Source organism: Scomber japonicus, chromosome 5, assembly GCF_027409825.1.
Source record: "Scomber japonicus isolate fScoJap1 chromosome 5, fScoJap1.pri, whole genome shotgun sequence".
Classification (NCBI taxonomy): domain Eukaryota; kingdom Metazoa; phylum Chordata; class Actinopteri; order Scombriformes; family Scombridae; genus Scomber; species Scomber japonicus.
The window spans coordinates 11,429,956-11,448,917 of NC_070582.1; the positions used below are offsets into that span (position 1 = coordinate 11,429,956).

The window sequence follows — 18,962 nt, forward strand, 5'->3', positions numbered from 1 at the left end:
TTGCTCCATGAGGACAGAGATCATCTGGCCTCACAGAGATAAAAAAAAAAAAAGACAGATATTTTGTCAAACTGCTTTATTAGTGTGATTGCCATGTTCACTTTACATCACACAAAGCCCACACCTGTACAGAAATGTCAGGAACTGTTAGTTTTGCAGTCATGTGTGTCCTGTTGCATGAGTCAGCTTAACTGCGACCAACTAACAGCGTTCTTGGTTTAAAACTGACTTCAGGACTCAACAGTCACATATATGTCACATATATTTGTGCTTCATTTCCCAACCCTGTCTTGCATCATCTGTCCTATGAAAACAAAAAGTTTAGAAAGCTCCTTCATCTTGTCTGACATTACGCTGCCCTCTGCTGGCGGTTAATAAAGACTTCTTGGCTCTGAAATGAAAATCAACATTTTATACATATATATAGATCAAGTATTTCAGATAATTCCTCATAAAATATGACACAATACAAAAAACAAAAGCATTAACAATCTGTCTTTGGTTGAAAAAAAACACTTATTTAACTTGACATATAAATATAAAGTAATGATATAAAGTGAGGGTCTCCATGTAGGTGTTTATTTCCAGAGATCAGGAGAGGAGTTTGGATCAAATGTGCTCCTCAGTGACCAGGCAGTAGAAGTCTGAGCGGGTTCCATAGTTGCGTGATCCCAGATCAGACACGTCGATGTCTGAGGGTTTGGGGTCAACCTCCATGATGGGAGCAGCAGGGAGAACTGGAGCTTTACAGGCCAGAGCCTTGTACACAGGGAGGCGCAGACCTACAACAGAGACACAAAAGGTGAAACGTGTCCCAAATAATTAAGAAATAGTCCTTTAACGTTATAGTGTTTAGTCTGCATTATGCATTTTTTTTATATAAAAGAGTCTCTTGATAGTTGAGCATCTCATCTGAATTTTAGATAACATTTTTTAGCTGTTTTTGTTTTGGTCGGTCTATATATCTCAACAACTATTGGATGGTCTGCTATGAAGCTTGGCACAGATATTCATGGTGTCGGAGGATGAATCCTGCTTATTGTTGTGATCTCTGATTTTTCCTCTTTTGTCACAATGAGGACGGTTTTTAAGGTTTTAAGGAAAATATGACAACAGTTGGACGAGTTTCCATGTAATTCTGTTGAAAGATTCACACCCTCCTCATCATGATCTGTAAGAAAAAAAATTCACGACCAAAATTAATGACATGCCAATCAGCCTTAATTGTACTTTGTGTTCAGTGCTGATTGTTAGCATGCCAACACTCTACACTAACATGGTGAAAATGGAAAACATCCATGACAGCCATTAACGTAGCTTTAAACTCTCAGATAACATGCCGTTCCTCCCTTCAGCTTTTGCCTCTATTGTTTATTTAGTATGTTCTGATATAAAGCAGCACAGACCAGCTGGTATAGAAAATATGTGCGAGCTCAACATGTGACATGTTAAAAATTAACTGGTTCAGTCAGTGTTTTGTTGATTCAAACTAGACTCAAACTAGGTCAAGTTAAGTACAGCAGGTTTTGGTTGCCAGCTGTTAAAAAAGAGACGACTCTCTTGTCAAGTCAAGGCTTGAACACTTTCACAGTTCTTGTAATCAATCAATCAATCTTTATTTGTATAGCGCCAAATCACAACAGAGTTATCTCAAGGCACTTTACACATAGAGCAGGTTATAAACCGAGCTCTTCAGGTTTTAACTTTAAAGAGACCCAACATTCCCACATGAGCAACAGTGGCAAGAAAACACTCCCTTTTAACAGGAAGAAACCTCAGGCAGAACCAGACTGACAGTAATAAACAACACAAGAAGTGCCAAACTGTTAATGGCCACTTGCGTCTCTAGATCACAATTAATAACAGTTTTCAAACATGAGCATGCTGGTGGCAGTGAACGTCACATATCGTCTCAGTAAGTAGAATCAATTACCAGTTATCAGATATTTAAACATGTCAGTGCAGCTTTAATATAGATTTATTTTGTTTGTCTGCATACATAATGAGTTCTGTTGATCCCAATGTCCTTATTTATTTGTCCTTGTATGTGAAGAGCACCTAACACTTACATTAAAACATTAGCCACTGTTGATGGCTGCTCTTACCCAGGTCTCCAGCAGGGTCTGTGTCTGAGCGGCAGTCCAGGTAGTCGGGGTCAAGGGTCAGCATGGGGTCTTTGTCATCTTGTAGCATAGTCTGAGGGTCGCCTGCATTCTCGCTGTGGAAGATGACCCTGCGAGGCATCGCTAAGGCCAGCTCTTTCCAGAAAACTGACGACGGGGTCTGTGGACACCAAACACATTTTAAACAACTCAAAAAGTCAAATTGAAGCATGAATTACTCTTAAACTGCAGAAGCCTGACATGTGTGGTGTACATTTCTAATTCATATATATTTATTCTTTTTCTCTTGGCTGCAGGAGAATACTTATTACTGCTATAAACATTTATATTGGCTTTAACTAAATTCATATTTTGTTTTGAGAGACTGAATCACTCTTAATCATTAAAGATTATGAGTCATGTGGTTCTGCTTGAATTAAACATTTCTTCATTTATTTAAGTTGGAGCAGTTTTGACAGTTTTACTGAAAGTCAAAGTCTGTAGTCGGCACGGCTCAGATAGAGAAAGGTGATATGTGATAGGTGATTAGGGTTATGTGAGGAAATCCAAACTAAACGTTTGCACAAGTATCAAAATATGATTGCATTCATATTTCCCATGAAACATATCTTTTGTTTTTCATTTCTGATCAAACCACACCCCCACGCGCACACACACACACACACAATGCAGAGTTGAGTGTTTAACACTTAATAATTAAGATTTGATTACATACATAATACATTTTAAACATAAACTCTGATTGCTGTTTACAATGCATTAATATTTTCACAGAACCCAGTCACATGACTTTACTGTACTACTAACTTCAAGGGAAACACAGTATGTTCCCAGATTACAGGAAAGAGGAGACCAACCCTTAACATATTTACGCATATAATCACACACTAATACCTTTTTTCTATGCAAGTTAACTGAAATACTATTTACCTTTGGGTTATTTTTTTTGTTCCTTCAAAAGTGTGAAATCACTCATGTTTATTTATGTGTTCTGCTGTAAGCGTGCTCTGAAAGGTTTTGCTCACAGGGGCACAAATGAGCATTAATGCAGATCTTACCACGGAGTTGTGCTTCCAGGTGAGTATGGTGAGGCTGTGCTGGTGCTCATTGAGCTTCTGCTTGACCTCAGGACTCATGCGTTTAGACTGTCCCTCCAACAGGATGAGGATGGGCTGCTGACACAGCTCCAACAAATGCAGAAGGCCCTGCCTGTGAACACGCACAGCTCCCGTATGTCACGATAGGATATAAACAGAACAGTATTATGGCAGCAACAGTGACCTCAAGTGGCTTTGTACCAATGCTACCCTCATGTTTTTTATGAGGAGAACAGTGTTGTTTCCTTTTTTATTAAAGAGATTGAAAAGTGAAAACTATATCAATTATAAAACTAAACTAACTAAAAGATTGTGGGCAGAATATTGCTGCCACAATGACAAAAATACTTTTCTTGCTATTACTAAATACTCTAAATACTAAGTAATTTAACAAAATGTTTCTTGTTATAACAACATATCACTTTACATTATTATATTGCAGAATTACATTATTATATTAAATATTATTTCACAAAATGTGACAAAACTCATTGAAACAAACTTTTTTCTTTATAATATGATAAGCTGTTATACCAAGAAACTGCAAAAAAATGAATGATTTAGTATCTAGTGATAAAATGAAAATATTTCAGAATAACATGAACAATATCTTGTTATAACATGAAAGTATCACACTAAATGAGAAAAGGTTTTTGTTGTCACAAGAAACTGAGGCAAATATGTTTTTGCCACGGTGGCAGTATGCTGTTGAAGCTCCTGAGTTTTGTTTGTGCACGTCTTCTGAGAAAGTCAGACCTGAAGTTGTTGGAGCACCAATCCTGCTCGAGGTAAGCATAAGACAGCAACACGATCAGACGCCGAGAGCGACTCATGTTCATCAGCAGCTCTGCAGAAGGTTCTGGAGACATATAATATAGTGTGTAGTGCAGTGCTTTGTCAAAAATACCCACTTTATACTACCAAGTAAAAAGTGGAGCAACAGAATTTTTAAATTCTGGATTATAGCAGCAAAAACAACACAATCAGTCTATTAATATATTTACTAAATGTCTCTATAATGCTTATTTGCATAAGTAATAGTTGTGTCATTGAAATAAGACTACTTGACATATATGTGATTACAAAAAGTACAGAACAGTAATGTGATCTTACCTGCACCAGGTAGGATATCATTTTCATTGAGGTGCAACTTGTACCCATTTTTATTCTCCAGGTGAGGTTTGAGAATAAAGTTGACAAACTTCCTGTCATAGTCATTGTTCACATAGGAGATGTAGGCATCATATAATTTCCCATCTGAAAACATGAAACACAAACACATAACAGAGGTTTTACATCTATAGTTTCACACATAAGCATTTAAGAAAACTTATATAATTTCAACAGAGGTCTCACCATTCAGTTCATAGTCTCCATATGAGTTCCTGTACCAGAGTTTGATGTTCAGGTGATATCTGGAGTACACAAAAGCAGCTGCAGCCAGGAGGAGGAGGAGGACAATGGCCGCAATAACAGCAGCTGTGTGGCTGGGTTTCTCTGAGCAAAAAATAAGTAAATTGTGCTTGTCAGGTTTATGTGTGTATTATGTTTATTCTTTGGGTGGGTATTTTTTTGACCATATCAAACAAGATGCAAGCAATAACATAAAGAGTCAGCATATTTATATGAAGGCATCTTTAGTTGTCTTACTTATAATCTCTACACTAAAGTCGGCAGAAACGTTCCTCACTGTGCAGCTGTACAGCCCAAAATCTTCCTGCTCTCGCAGGGTGATTGTCAGCAAACTGCTTACCATCAGCAGACCGGCACCTGAGAACCTAATACGTAGGACAGAAAGCTCAGTCTTACCTCCTCACTCAGATACTTTACTTTCTTTGATGCAAGTAGATAATTTTTGATAGAAAACTAAATGCTTTAAAAGCTTCACATCACCATGAGGAGGTATTCTGCAAAAGCAGTGTGTGGTTGCTGAGAGGTTGGCCATCTTTACTCCAGTGCAGAGTGGTGTCACATTGCTTCTCATCACCGAGGAGCAGAGCAGTGCAGTTTAGTTTCACAGTGGATCCTACATCCCCCCAGAGCCTGGTCTGGCCCCCATTGGGTTCAAATGTTGGAGCTTTGGAGCACTGGGACTCTGTGTAAAGACATACCACAGTTATCTGTGTCCACTGCAAGAGCTCCAGACAATAGAGGACTTCACATGCGTTGCCAGAAAAAGTCTGACACAGCCACAGGGCTGCTGGAATGTACGCTGAAACAAAATGCCTCTGTGCAGGTGCAGCCAATAAGCCCCCTCACCCATCCGCCTCTTGCACACTCTCCACCGCAAGACACAAATAACAGTTTAATGCACAAGCCACACAATTACAGGATCAGGTTTGAAATGACTTGTTACATCTGGAAAAAGGACTTACCCTTAACTATGAGGTGCACAGTGAATGAAGCTGTGCTGTTGCCCTGCTGCTGACAGGTGTAATTCCCTTGGTCTGCCAAACTGAGGTTGGCAAACTTCAGGTAAGCCTTCCCTTCCTGGGAATCAAGGCGCTGACAGTTCTTCAGCCAGGACAGCTTGAGGTGGGACTGACCGGACTCCAGAGGACAGTTCAGCTGATATGAGGGCCCCTGCTGCCCCACATAGAGGACCTGCTCCTTAAACCTGCCCTCATCGATGCAAGTCTGAGCTACAAATACAAACAGAGGAGGTTGACACAGACCGTTTTCTTAGGCTGTCATAAAGGATATCATGTAAAGGATTGCTATGGCTCTAGAAACTTAGATAGCAGCAGTAATCAATAGCTAAAATACTGCATTTAATAATGACACTGAAAGAGAAACTGTATTTATTTTGGATCAGTCATGTTGTGGCTGATATGGGTTAGGGTTAGGGTTTCTGTATGTATATATGTTTATGTTTCTTTGGCATATTGTATGTCTTTTGCTGTGTTTTTATGCTTGCTGTAGCACAAACTGCCCACTTGGGACTAATGATTTAACTTGAAGTGATACATCCCCGCCTACTTAATGTTGTGAAATCAAATACACGCAGTAAGCAAATTCCTAGACATTGCTTTGCTTCCTTTGGGACTCGCTTTGCATACAGCCTGTGGAGCAATGGTGCATGAAGGTGAACTTATTATCTTTCTCCCTGACAGATATGGTATATATGCGTGTATTGGTGACTAATATATTACAAAAAACACTGAATCAGCTTCAGTTTAAGTACATTGTCTATCCGTTTTGATCAAAGCATCACATGTAGGCCTACTTGATCATGTCAGGACAGTTGACAATAGTAAACAACAAACCTGTTCCTCTGGATATTCCACACATGCGCACATGTAGATCATTAACCAAAACTAACACAAATAACCTGAATCTCTCTGTCCCCTTTTTGACATGGCTTTGCATTATTTTTTGCCCTCAAACACATGACACTTCCGGGTCCAAAGTCCAGGTCTTGTCCTCCAGTTGCCAGGCAGCATCATGTGACTGTGTGACAGATACTGTGAGAATAAACAGTGACCACATGTGCATTGACCTGTGACTCGTGCGCCTCCAGTGTCCCCATGGTGACTAAAACTGGCTTCAAAGAACGAAGTATGACAGAAATAAATAAAAAAGATGACTCCCCCTATGAACAATGTATTAAAAACTTCCCAGTAAATGACACATCTGTCCATCTGTTCACACACAAGTAAAACAAGTGTAAGTTTTACATCCTTACCGACTACGAGGGAAGTCCTGCTCCATAAACCAGCCAACACAAATATGAAAGCGACCAAAATCACAGCCATGAGCCACAGTCTTCCTCTTCCTTCTTCCTCAGGTATAGATATATGTTTTTTTTTGTGTGTCTGTATTTACCTACATTACTACCAAAGCGTATTAGCTTGTTACAATTTAGTTACAGTTCGTGGAGAGGTGATTCCGCAGACGTCAGCCAAGTAGTTGATATATGCACCTGAGCAGACCTGAAAGTCTTCTGGCTATTGGCTCTGCGCAGTCATGTGACACATGCACCAGTTTTCACCTGAAACTCATTTACATCCTCCTGCGCCACCCTATTTCACAACGAAACTGAGCCTTCTTCTTTCCTTCTTTCTTTCTCAATTTCTTTTTTACACTCACAATTGAAAACTCACTAATTTTAATATGGCTATATCGATATGTATCCCACTTCCGCCAATGTGAAGGGGCTAGGGGTGTCCTGAAAAACTCTCAAAAATAATGAGATACGAAAAAGTCATAAGATGTCATTATTTTGAGATACTAAGTCATTATTTTTGAGATACTAAATCATTATTTTGAGATAGTTTCACATTATTTTGAGATACTAAGTCATTATTTTGAGATACTAAGTCATTATTTTTGAGATACTAAATCATTATTTTGAGTCACTAAGTCATTTTTGAAAAAGGTTTCTCATTATAATGACTTACTTTTTCACATTGCATTGGTGGAAATGGGCTTTCATAATTGTAGAACTGCTTTTAATGTGTGATTAATGATGTCTGTCACGTTTTTTAATGTGTTGTTTTATATGCTGTATTTTTTGTTTGTTTGTTTATAGTCTGTAATATGCTTTTAGTGTGTTGTTTTGTATCATCATCAAGTGTCTTAGACCACTTTATAAATCAAATGTAGGCTATCATTATCATTATTATTAATAATAATAAATATTACATTTTTAAACTAAAATTAAATTTCTTTAGACAAACAGGTCATTTCTAATAGTTTTTAAAGTTGCAACTAATGTTTTGTTGGTATTAGCTAGGTCTTGTAAATCAGTTACAATTATTATCAATAATAAAACCATTAGTAAAAGCCATTAGTTACAACTTATAAGCCTTCTCTAAAGTCTGCCCTACTTGGTCAAACTGTTTCAAAAGTTGTTCCACACAGCTAAAAACACATACATTTCTCTTTCTGGTAGAGACATTTATTTTAATATTTCGTGCGTACAAACATATTGAGTCCAAAAACTACAAAAAGCCTTGAAAAGACAGTGTTCGCTTCTTGTGTAATTACAGAATGTAAATGTAAATGTAAATCCCCCCCCCCCCCCCCCGGCAAAAAAAAGAAAAATCCAAGAAACAACACAAATAAGATGACCTGGGTGTCCTTAGCAGTAGCCTACCTGCAGCTCTGAAGGCAACACTCAAATAACTGTGGCCGTTATTGAGCCAAAAGGGCAGAATTTATAAAGCACAAAAAGTTTAACTCATAAATCTGTACTGTAAATTCTAAATGTTTTAATATATCTTAATTGTCACTTTTTTTAAATGGACAAACATAAATTTAAAATACATTTCAAGGGAGCATCGCTTTCCTCTTTTATTCAATAATATAAAACATTATAATGCAAAACATTCTTGTGTCTGATTTACAAAAGCCACCGTCAGAGTCCGCCTGCAATAAAGACAATCGTCACAGCGCTTTTTACGATATAAGGCAACAGTAATACACAATCAAGTGTTGTATGTGCAGTAGCAGTATAAATTATCTTCAGACCTTCAATAAAAACACAAAAAAAAAACACAAATATTAAGTGCAGTCGTAAAACAGAATAGTAAGAATAATCTCCGCTAAGACATGGTCAGTAAAATGAGTAACTGTACACTCAAGAAAATAAGTTTGTCTTCAATGTCCGTTTCACATATGAGACTCCAGCAGGCCAGCACTTAACATCTGACTGCAAACAATAACAGAGAGTGAGAGCCCTCTGTCTGAGCTCTCCAGGGTAGTGATTAATGGCTTTGAAGCTCACTCAACACTGTCACAGTCTGGACACTTTAATGCACGAAGCATCACAGGGTTCATGTTTCTTCTCAGGGAAAATTGCGCTCCATTAAAGTGTCTGAATGCTGTCATACATCACATGACCTGTATGAAATAAAAAGGTTGCTTAGCTGCAGCATCGGCGTTGAGAAAATTCACAGCACTGCATCTTAAAAACATCCAAAATGTTACATGTATCATATAATAAGCACATCATTAAAATTACAAACATATTATCTAGGCTGCTTCAATTAAAATATCTGATTTTGGAATATCTAAGTCAACATAGTCTTTCTGACTGTATTATGTATATCTATAGTGAACTATAAATCTAAAATCCTCCTCCTACACGCTACAGTGGGAAAAATGAGGAGTTCATGATGAAAATGATCAAATATATTAATGCAGTGGTTCCCAAAGCCAGGGGCGTCCATGTTCATGACACATTATTACAGCACATTTAACCCTGTCAAACATGCATGCATCTAATAACATAATTAACTGCTGCATTACACTACAATAATGTTATTAGTTCCTGTGGACTCATGTTTCCTGCTGATGAGTTAAATATCTGCTGTGAATAACATTTGTGAATCTCATTCATTTGGAATAAAAAACAAGAGTGCGTTGATGCTGTCAAGACAACAGCAAAACAATGTAAGTATACTACACACGTATTTTAACTATTTTCTGCTGTATTTCTGTATTTCTGCATATTGATAATGATGCTAATGTGGTGAAATAAAAAAAACTGGTGATTCTCATCAAGTAAACCTGTCAGCTAAATCCAAAATATGATATTATCTTGTACCTGCGTTCACCGTCAGTTTGATGGACAATTATGTGTCTTCTTTGCATAAAACTTCCGTCAGTATGAGGAAGTTTAAACTGTATTTTGATACCTCAACTCAAGGTATCTGCCAACATAAGATCAGATCAAATACCAATACTCTCTTTTTCACATCGATTGTTGTGGCAGCAAAAACTAGCCTGAATGTGACTGAATGAGAGTGATCTGTAGCAGAAATACTTCCTGTTTACAGTGACAATGGAAAGGAATCTGAATGGATTGGTTACGTCATAGATATCTATCTGGTTTCATACTGATTCGGCGTATTAGATCAGTGAATCTGTAGTTTGGGTAATTTCAGTCTCGCTACATACTATTCAAGACTTACCTGAGCTCTTCTTTTAGCCTGTTGAGTTTATCAAAGAGTCTGTCATTCTTGACGTGCATGGGAGCGCTCGGAACAAACCAGGCCGCAATGAACTTGCATATGACGACAACATGCTGAAAATAGAGACAAAAATCTTAGGAATGTACTCTCCTCTTCTGCCAGTAAAAATAAAGTTTAATTTAAGATGGCATCTCCTGATTGTTCTCATAGTTCAGCTCACCACGGATCATTAGAAACTCAACTTTGACGTATTGAGTTTCAAAACAGACAAACAGTGAGCCAGGGGAACATTGTGGAGGATTGTCTTTCAGTTGGATGTTATAAAGAAATCAATCAGCTGTAACAAACAGAGGTTACTAGTAACTTGTTTGGTCACGGTGTATTAAAGCTTACCTCAAACAGGATGACAAAAGCAAAGCGCACAGCCAAAATGAGCCAGAACTGTGGGGTAAGGCTGTAATCCTTATTGCTCCTGTAGTCTTTATAGCTGTGAAGAGGAACAGACCAAATGGCTGATGTTATCTCCCTTATCAGTTTTTTAAAAAGTATGAAACTTTATTCATGTAAGACTTCTATTACCACAGGCGACACAGTCCTTACAGAAACAGTAACAGTGCAACACGATCAGGATAAAAGCAGGAGTTAATACCAGCTGTGTGAGCGCTATCAGTACGTTAGGAAGCATCACATAAATGTCAGAATGATGTCAGAGAAATGTCTCTTCATCTGTAGATGATAAATATGATTCAAAGAGAACAAACCTGCAGTAAGTGACATTCAAGCCACCCTGAGTTTTCATCTGGAAAGAAGTAAACTCCTCTATGTTCTGGTCATCCATTCGGGCAATGGATAGGCTGTTGTTGATGTAGCCGACCATGCAGCTTGACAGAAAAACAACAATTATAGCATATGTTGCACACAATGTGGTAGAATATAAACATTTTTTAATCAAGGTTGACAGGGATCTCACTCAATATCTGTTGCTGTGTTGTTGACACATGGACCGTAGTAGTAACGGTACACCAGCCGAGGGACGAAGTCAGAAGATACACCGATGACCAGCCCATTTGCAATGACGGCTAAAACACCAATAGCCTCCAACACATCTATCCACACACCTGAGGGCAAGCCATCAAGAGTAATTTACAGCATGTACTGTATTAACAATCAAGAGTTAAAAATAAATTCTTATATCATCAGTGGTCCTCACCAATGTCGTTGGTTTTCTTGGGAACCAGTCGGCGCTCCAGAGTGACCATCTTAATGGCATCCAAGCGTATCTCAATGATATTGTTAATGAGGGCCAGTAGAGGGGCAAGAGGAAATGCTGCCACAAATATGGTGGTAAAGCTGAACTGGATCACTAAATAAAGAACAAAACAAACATTATTATTTAAATTATTAGTTATTAGTTTTTTTGGATAAAGCATTCCTCAGAGCACATACCCATCTCTAGAAACTCGTTGAAGAGGCTGAAGGAGTCCACGTCATTGAGGCGGTAGTTGCCGAGCCAATCTCGAAGCTTACAGTTGTCACACAGTTCAGCTCCCTCTTTGGTCTCTATATCATCTTTCAGGTAGCAGTGGGCACATTTCCTTTGTAGCTTCTGGGTTCTTCTCTTCTTAAACCACCTGTGTAACCAGCTGATGCAAACAAAAGAGGGCTTTGACTATCTCAGACCCGATGATTGAAAAGTGTATTGTACTGTGGGCATGTGCAGAACTGATTTATACTTACGGGCCAGTGAACTCAAAGACATTGCTGATGGTTTGCTTGAGAACCATTATAATCGCCATTTGGATAAACAGGTCTGTGAGACATCCGCTAGGGTGACACTGTGCGCATGAGGGCGAAAGGTTTGGAGTGAAATCAGTATTATTTTATATTTTTAATATACATATAAAAATCCAACATTTACTTTGAAAAATGTACATTTAGTAACTAGTATATCTTTGTTTACTCACTTCTTCTAACCTCCATTTCCCTGCAATTCGCACATAACCACCAGGATGACCATTTATCCTGTCAGGTACAAAAACAAGTGATTATTATTTTTACAAAACTAAATACGTCAGGTTAGAACATTAATTTAAGTTATTTGTGTGTGTGTGTGGGTTTGGATACTGAGCTAGGTGATATAGTTGAAATCAATTTCACAGTTTTAATATAAATATTTCCCCCCAAATTAATAGAGAAAATCCAGAATCACATAAAAAAAATCTGATTCATTGTACTGATTGGATGCAACAGACTTTATTCCACTGTTACAATTAACATCAGATGAAATGATTTAAAAAGTTAATCTGCCATCCCTGACAGAGTCCACACGTTCTTACCTGCCAAGAAAAAAGGCCACATAGAAGAGCGAGGAGAAATAGGTGAAGAATTGAAAGGTGAACATCTTGACAGTGAAACTCTTCTCTGTGGCAGCAAATGATCTTGTTTTCTCTGGTGAAGACAGACTTCATGTCAGTGTGAATGCAGTTCACTATTTGGCCAATGGAGGGCACAATCTTTCACATACGAGAGAAACCAATTTATACAGTAGAATCTCAAGTTTAATTTTAATATATTATACTATACTTTTATGAATGTCAGTGTTTTGAATTTGATGTGGGCAGCAACTGGGAGCCAGTGGATGGATATGGACAGTGTGTTCAGTATCTGAACATCAACAACAACATCGATCATCAATCGACTTTGGTTGACATCTTTTGGGCATGTTACCCTTTTAAGTGAAGCAATATCTACTCATGACTCCTTGTCACATGTTGCAGTGATGCAAGCAGAAAATTATGATGTTCCCCTTTCAGATGGTTTAGAAAAAATTCCAATATTTCACTATGCCATCTTATGTTTAAACTTTTGAATCCTCAGACTTATCATGTGACCCCTTGGGTTACCCTGAACCACAGGTTGTTATGTTCTTCTCAGCTAATCCTCAAACTGATTAAATTCCAAAACAAAAACTTAATACAAAAGATGTTTAAATCGGCCCAGAAACATAAGTGTGACAGCATACATTTGAAATGTGGTACACAATGTGGTTAAATTATAGAAAATACAATGAGATAATATACCTATTTCACAGAGCTTCATGGCTACTACCCTGTTGACCTGCAAAGACAAAGACATAGTCATACTCACAAAGATTATTAGTAAAAGGCAACAGAGACACACATTAAGAGACTTGTGTACCCGCGTCATGACAGTGATGATGAAGTAATGGAAGATGGCCCCCAGCATCATTGCTCCGCTGTTGGAGTGGGTGCTGAGAAACTCCCATGATCCCTCAGCCAGGAGCACTGCTGCGATCACCCTGAACACCACCAACACATGTGTCAGGCCAATGATCACCAATATCTATGGAGACATAAAAACACTCATTTGTATTATACTGTTTGTGAGGACTAACTCCTAACTACATGCTTCTAACCTTAATAATATAAACATCTTAATAATATAAACAACATGCCTAAACCTCATTGTTTTAATTTAAACCTGGACTCAGGACCTTTAAGTATTTAATGTGAGGAGCAACAGAATCACAAGTCACCCACCATCGCTGTCACACAGATCAAAACCAAAGTGCTGCGCAGATAGGAGTGCTTATATGTTTTGGGCTCACAGTTGACATTGTTCACAATTTCCAGGATTAGTTCCTCCTAAAAATGATATGTAAAAAACACAGCAATGAATTCCCAAATAAGCACTGACCTGAAATGAAAGAAATGGGGTGGAAATTAATGTATAAAGAATATGAAAGTGATTGTACCTCATCCTCACACCAATCAGACACTTTCCATTCACACACATAAGAAGCTCGATGTCTCTTCCAGAATTCCAAAAACAGCGTTGCTGCAAAGAAAATTGTATTTGAAATTAGCTGTTAAAGCCTCAGTGTAACAAAATGTAAACTGAATCAGAGTTACAGGTTTTTATAACACAGATCAGATCTGCTGTGATAAGTGTTAACTTTTGCCACTTGTGGGGTTATTAGATAGCAGTTTTACATGTATCTTTCTCATAATACTGTATAATGAGAAACACAAAAGGGGTTATTTTTAAGTTTTGGGAAGTGAGACAACTTTGGTTAAAGTTTGGGTTATTTCTAGTGAATAAAAATGTTTGCAGAATTTGACCAGCAGCAGAAACCCAGGAACTAATCCCTTTTTCTGTGGTCTTACTATAAACTGCTATTTAGATAGTCGATCATATGATGTGAGTTCCAGATGTTACTTTTTTTAGACCTTAAATACAAACTTCTGTTTTTTTTTAAAACAAGCATTTCAAAAACTTTCCATTCAATTTCTGTTCTGCAATATCCATGTTTCACTTTTCTGTCCCATGATGCATTATTTTTCTTTCTTATTTATACTTGTTTATTTCTGTGAAGACTGCAGGGACTATTCTAGTTTACTGAACTTGTCTCACAGCTATTTCTACAGATTGTCGTTCTTTATGAGAATATGTTTGAAAACAGACTGTTAACGTTCGAAAAATCCACAAAACACAGAAGTACTCAAAAGACAAAAAGCTGGATAGTAGCCTTTATACTGTATGTGTTCTTATGGATGACTGCTCGACCACCCCCACAGCCAGATGGCCTGGACTGATTAAGGTGTGAGTAGCCAGGAGAAGGTTCTCACAGTGATGTGGCATCTCCTTGGCAATGCACATCTCAGTGATCATAAAAAAACATCCACGCAGTTGGATAAAATAAAACATTTTGAGGCATATAAAATACTTGGTTGTACATGCTGTACACTGTAGCCACACACAGAGGACATTCAATTTATTGTAGAAGAGTGTCTTTTTTAAATGAGTCAATTCCATAGGTTTTTATGGTGTCTAAAACAAATTTGTATGTGCATGAATTATGAATCTTAAACAGGAATCTGAAGATAGAAAATACATACAGAAACATGAATATATACACAGTGTTATATAGACATGCAGAACTCACCCCACACTGCCATGAACATTGCAAAGAGCACTGTGCCATTATTGTCGAACAGCAGGCTCACCTGTGGACAGACAAGATCAGCAGTGAGCACCAACAGGTATGTATGCCAATCAGATCTTAACTGATGTGCACCGATGTACCTTGGCATATGTGCAGGTGTCGGAGAGCTGCCACACTTTGCATTTTTTGTCACAAAGTGGACACATGACTATGTTTGCCTCACAGACCTCCTTTCTGCAACACAATGGACACTTTAATTATTACAGTGTAGTAATTTATGGTATGGCACAGTAGCTGCAAAGATGTGAACGAACTTACATGAGGGGTGAGCTGTTGAAGAAGGCAAGGCCATAGAGGAAGACAACAACCCCGATGATAGCAGGCGGGATGAGCAGATATGTGTACCAGCCCAGCCACAGGTAGTACAAGGCAACCTTCTCCCCAAAGTAGTTCCTGACAAACACACAAACACACAAATACATGAAAGAAAGATGCAACTCAGAGTAAATGATATGCAGTTAATTGTCTCTATAAAATTAGATTTAGTATAAAATGTACAATGTAAACACAATTTCTAAATCTGAATCTTACACATATCCAGTTGAAAACAAGTAGTAGTTTATCATGTGTTTATTATAAATTATAATTTGGATATTATAGAAAACAACAGTTGGTGACACGATGCATGTTTGCACTGTGCTCTGCTGTTTGTACATAACTGAATCCAAGGACAAAGACAACAGCTCTGATCTTTTCCAGCCTTAAGAGCATGATGTTATATAATTAGTCCAAACAACGCTTGCATCACGCAAAGGGTGACATATTTGCTGTTGTCTCGTTAATACTTGAACCTTCCTCATAGTACAATGAAATGGCAGCATTAAGTGCTACTGTAAAAAAAAAAACAAGCAGGAAAATAATGAATAGGTTGTTGTGTTGCAGGCCAAACCTGACAGCATTTATGGGTTGCCCTTGGAGACAGGCTGTCCATCGAGCCCAGCTCTCCTTCAGCTCTCGCTGTTTCTTTTTCTGCAGCAGAAGCACACAAAATCAAAGGAAATCACAGACATGAAGAACTGTTTTGTATAAGCCAGTTTATACAGCATACAGGCATACTATTAAAACTGAAACTTTCAATGTAAAACAGAAACTGTAAACAATTTTAAAAAACTTACTAGGTTATACATACATATAAAACCATCCAAATTTAACACTGTCTCATATTTAGAATACCTTTTTTGTATATTTTAATTTCTGTCATTTAACTTTATGGAAACATCTTTCAGTTGTCTTTTACAGTGGTATACTATATTATAAACAAAACGGAATGACACACATTGACAGAGGTGCAGCCTTGTATGCTAACATACATTCCCACTTACTCGCAACATTAGATGACTCACTAGAATGACATTACTGACATGGAGTTCCTGTGAACAAAACTTTTTTTAGCACCTTTGTGTTGTTTAGGAGGGCTATTTGCCAAGTTTCACTTCATAAATTAAGACACTCTTAAGAAAAGCAGAACACAATAGTGTCCAATCTAACAATGGCTGATGTGGTATCACCAACAAGGAAATGTTGATTCAGTTCTCACACAAGGACATTTTTTTCAAGTGTCCTCTGTTATCAGTCTCTACTCATATAATCTCAATTTGACAAAGTAATAGTGCCAAGTAATCAACTATTAAACCTGCATTTCCTTTCCGAGCCCTGGCAAAATACAATCAGGTCAGACATGGTGACAACATTGCAACCTATAATAGTTTGAGATCATCCATAATGCTTGACAAAGACAAGGATTGTGTATAATATATGTTGGGATTTTTTTTTACCTCATGCAAGCAGAACTTTGCCTCAAAAACCTTCATCTTCATGAGATCCCGCAGAACCTCTGGGAAGATTAACAGATAAGTGGTAATAACATGAAAGATTAGGAGTCTGAATATTTGAGAAGGAACAGGGAGTGTATTTTCAGACTAGCTCACCTCCTGAACGGATGGGGGTGTGATTCAAGATGAAGTGGACAATCCTTATCCTGAAACAAGGACAAATAAAACTTGCTGCAACAGATGGTAAAAACAGCACTAACTTAAAATATAATAATATATACAATAATTTTAAGGAGCCTTTTAGCCATGAGAAGCAGCAGGTCTAACACAAAATTAGAGTCCATCTCCATGTCATGTATGTATTTGGAAAATAGACTGTTTTGTCTCAATGTAAAGAATGTAAAGAATACAATGGTAATGATACGATCATATGGAGCAAATAGACAGTCACAGATGTTATGTAAAGCATCTGTGACTGTTTAAAATACAACAGCTATGACAGCGTGTTTTACCTGGTGCTGAGAGGCACAATGTTCTGATCCGAGCTCCAGTTACAGGCATCAGACACTTTGAGCAGATACCTGTACTTCTCAAAGATTTCTTTAGGCGCTTGAATCCCATAGAAGACGAGATCATCGTCAATAATTTTCTAAAAGGAAAACATAAAAAACAAAATGAATGGATGCATCATTTGATTGTTTTTAATCAAATGTTCAAGTTTGTTGCATTAAACACTTACTGTGACTTTCAAGTTCTTTTTTTTCAGTTCTTCAATGTATTCGTTTTGCTTTTTGAAAACCTCTCTCTCCTGTTTATCCATTGTTTTGGCAACCAGGACATAGTCGTATGATAGCGGAGTGTGCTGTGTGATAAAATGATGCACCAAAGTCAATCTTTTTAGGGGAGTATACAGGGAAACCTTCATTTGTGGTGTGTATCAAAAAGGCCATGACTGATTAAATGTTTTTAAAGTGCACACAAAATGATCTTACCACAGGAGGAATTGATGCCTGTTCATTGCCATTCTCTTTCACCACTCCCATGAATTCCAGTAATTCAATACTGGGCTATTCAACAATGAAAACATAATACAAGGATACTGTAAGCAATTCATACACTAATGGTAAATGTGCACATCATGAATAAATCATTACGCATTTTTAATGATAGGTAAAAGTATGAATGAAATGTTGCTTTGCAGGATGATTTGAGTGAGTCATGCTGCTGATATTCGATTATTAACCTTATTAAAATAAGAAGAAAGGTCATCAGAACAAAAGGATCCAGTCTAACTGTGACGTGGGAGAGTGTCAGTGGATGCCAATGTGTTGTACAGATCCTGACTCACCATGGAGGACTGTCACTGGAGAGGGTAAATCTAATCTGACTGAACTGCATGGCAGGCTATGTGCTCTCACCCTGTCATGCCAGTCTATGATACTCCCTTACAGAGCAGTCTGCACACTAGTATATGCAGGACAAGATAGTGAAGGTGTGGCAGATCTGGAAATACACCCTGAACATTGTCACATCAGAGGAGGCTCATACTGTATGCCTTTAAATCCTAATCAACACATGAATTAATGAATATACAGTCCACTCATGAATTGTGCAAGGGTCTGCTAATTAAGAAATACAATGAGGTTGTGTTGGATCTATAAATGCAGGACTAAACGTAGCAGGCCTGTGGCAATTTAAACACAGATTTTATGATAGCTCCATTATGTTTCGACATGATCTCTGTGTTAGAGAAGTATATGTATGAATAAAATCACCTACCTGCCTCCTGTGGATGGGCATGATGAGTATAAGTGCTGAACGCTGATGCGATTTCCCGGATTAAAAAAAAACAAAACGCTTCAGCCACCTTTCACTTCAGTCAGCTCACCGATATGCCCAACTATAAAACGACATGACGGCTGTTGAACAAGCAGTAGGTAACTTCCGTACTTCCTCAAGGAACAAACGTGTTGTTGTCTTACAAGCTGAGGAATGTAAAAGCGACTCTACCTGTTGCTGGTGTCAGA

General features: G+C 37.9%; 2 protein-coding genes across 4 annotated transcripts; both read right to left on the minus strand.

The window, feature by feature from the left end:
* Positions 1-59: 59 nt before the first annotated feature.
* On the minus strand, positions 60-7,185 carry sigirr (single immunoglobulin and toll-interleukin 1 receptor (TIR) domain). Of its 3 annotated transcripts, none has more exons than XM_053319702.1 (10): positions 6,906-7,185; positions 5,596-5,862; positions 5,114-5,315; positions 4,871-4,998; positions 4,577-4,717; positions 4,334-4,477; positions 4,047-4,079; positions 3,182-3,252; positions 2,106-2,283; positions 60-782 (listed from the first exon to the last, which is right to left on the minus strand). In XM_053319702.1, exons 1-10 carry the CDS (start codon positions 6,973-6,975, stop codon positions 610-612), a joined length of 1,407 nt encoding a protein of 468 aa, XP_053175677.1. In that variant the 5' UTR covers positions 6,976-7,185; the 3' UTR covers positions 60-609. The 3 variants fall into 3 exon arrangements, with proteins under 3 accessions (XP_053175677.1, XP_053175675.1, XP_053175676.1); XM_053319700.1 differs by having other exon boundaries at positions 3,182-3,332; positions 3,977-4,079; XM_053319701.1 differs by lacking the exon at positions 60-782 and adding an exon at positions 792-1,171 and having other exon boundaries at positions 3,182-3,332; positions 3,977-4,079.
* Positions 7,186-9,304: 2,119 nt separating this feature from the next.
* Positions 9,305-18,752, minus strand: LOC128359355 (anoctamin-9). Its single transcript, XM_053319848.1, has 24 exons — positions 18,715-18,752; positions 17,928-18,002; positions 17,675-17,797; positions 17,448-17,584; positions 17,092-17,141; positions 16,939-16,997; positions 16,053-16,132; positions 15,422-15,556; positions 15,244-15,337; positions 15,104-15,164; positions 13,913-13,995; positions 13,698-13,802; positions 13,336-13,500; positions 13,218-13,254; positions 12,474-12,585; positions 12,102-12,159; positions 11,875-11,972; positions 11,584-11,780; positions 11,348-11,500; positions 11,108-11,255; positions 10,899-11,018; positions 10,531-10,624; positions 10,138-10,250; positions 9,305-9,311 (listed from the first exon to the last, which is right to left on the minus strand). The coding sequence occupies exons 1-24, from the start codon at positions 18,733-18,735 to the stop codon at positions 9,305-9,307; spliced, it is 2,325 nt and encodes a 774-aa protein (XP_053175823.1). The 5' UTR covers positions 18,736-18,752.
* Positions 18,753-18,962: the final 210 nt, after the last annotated feature.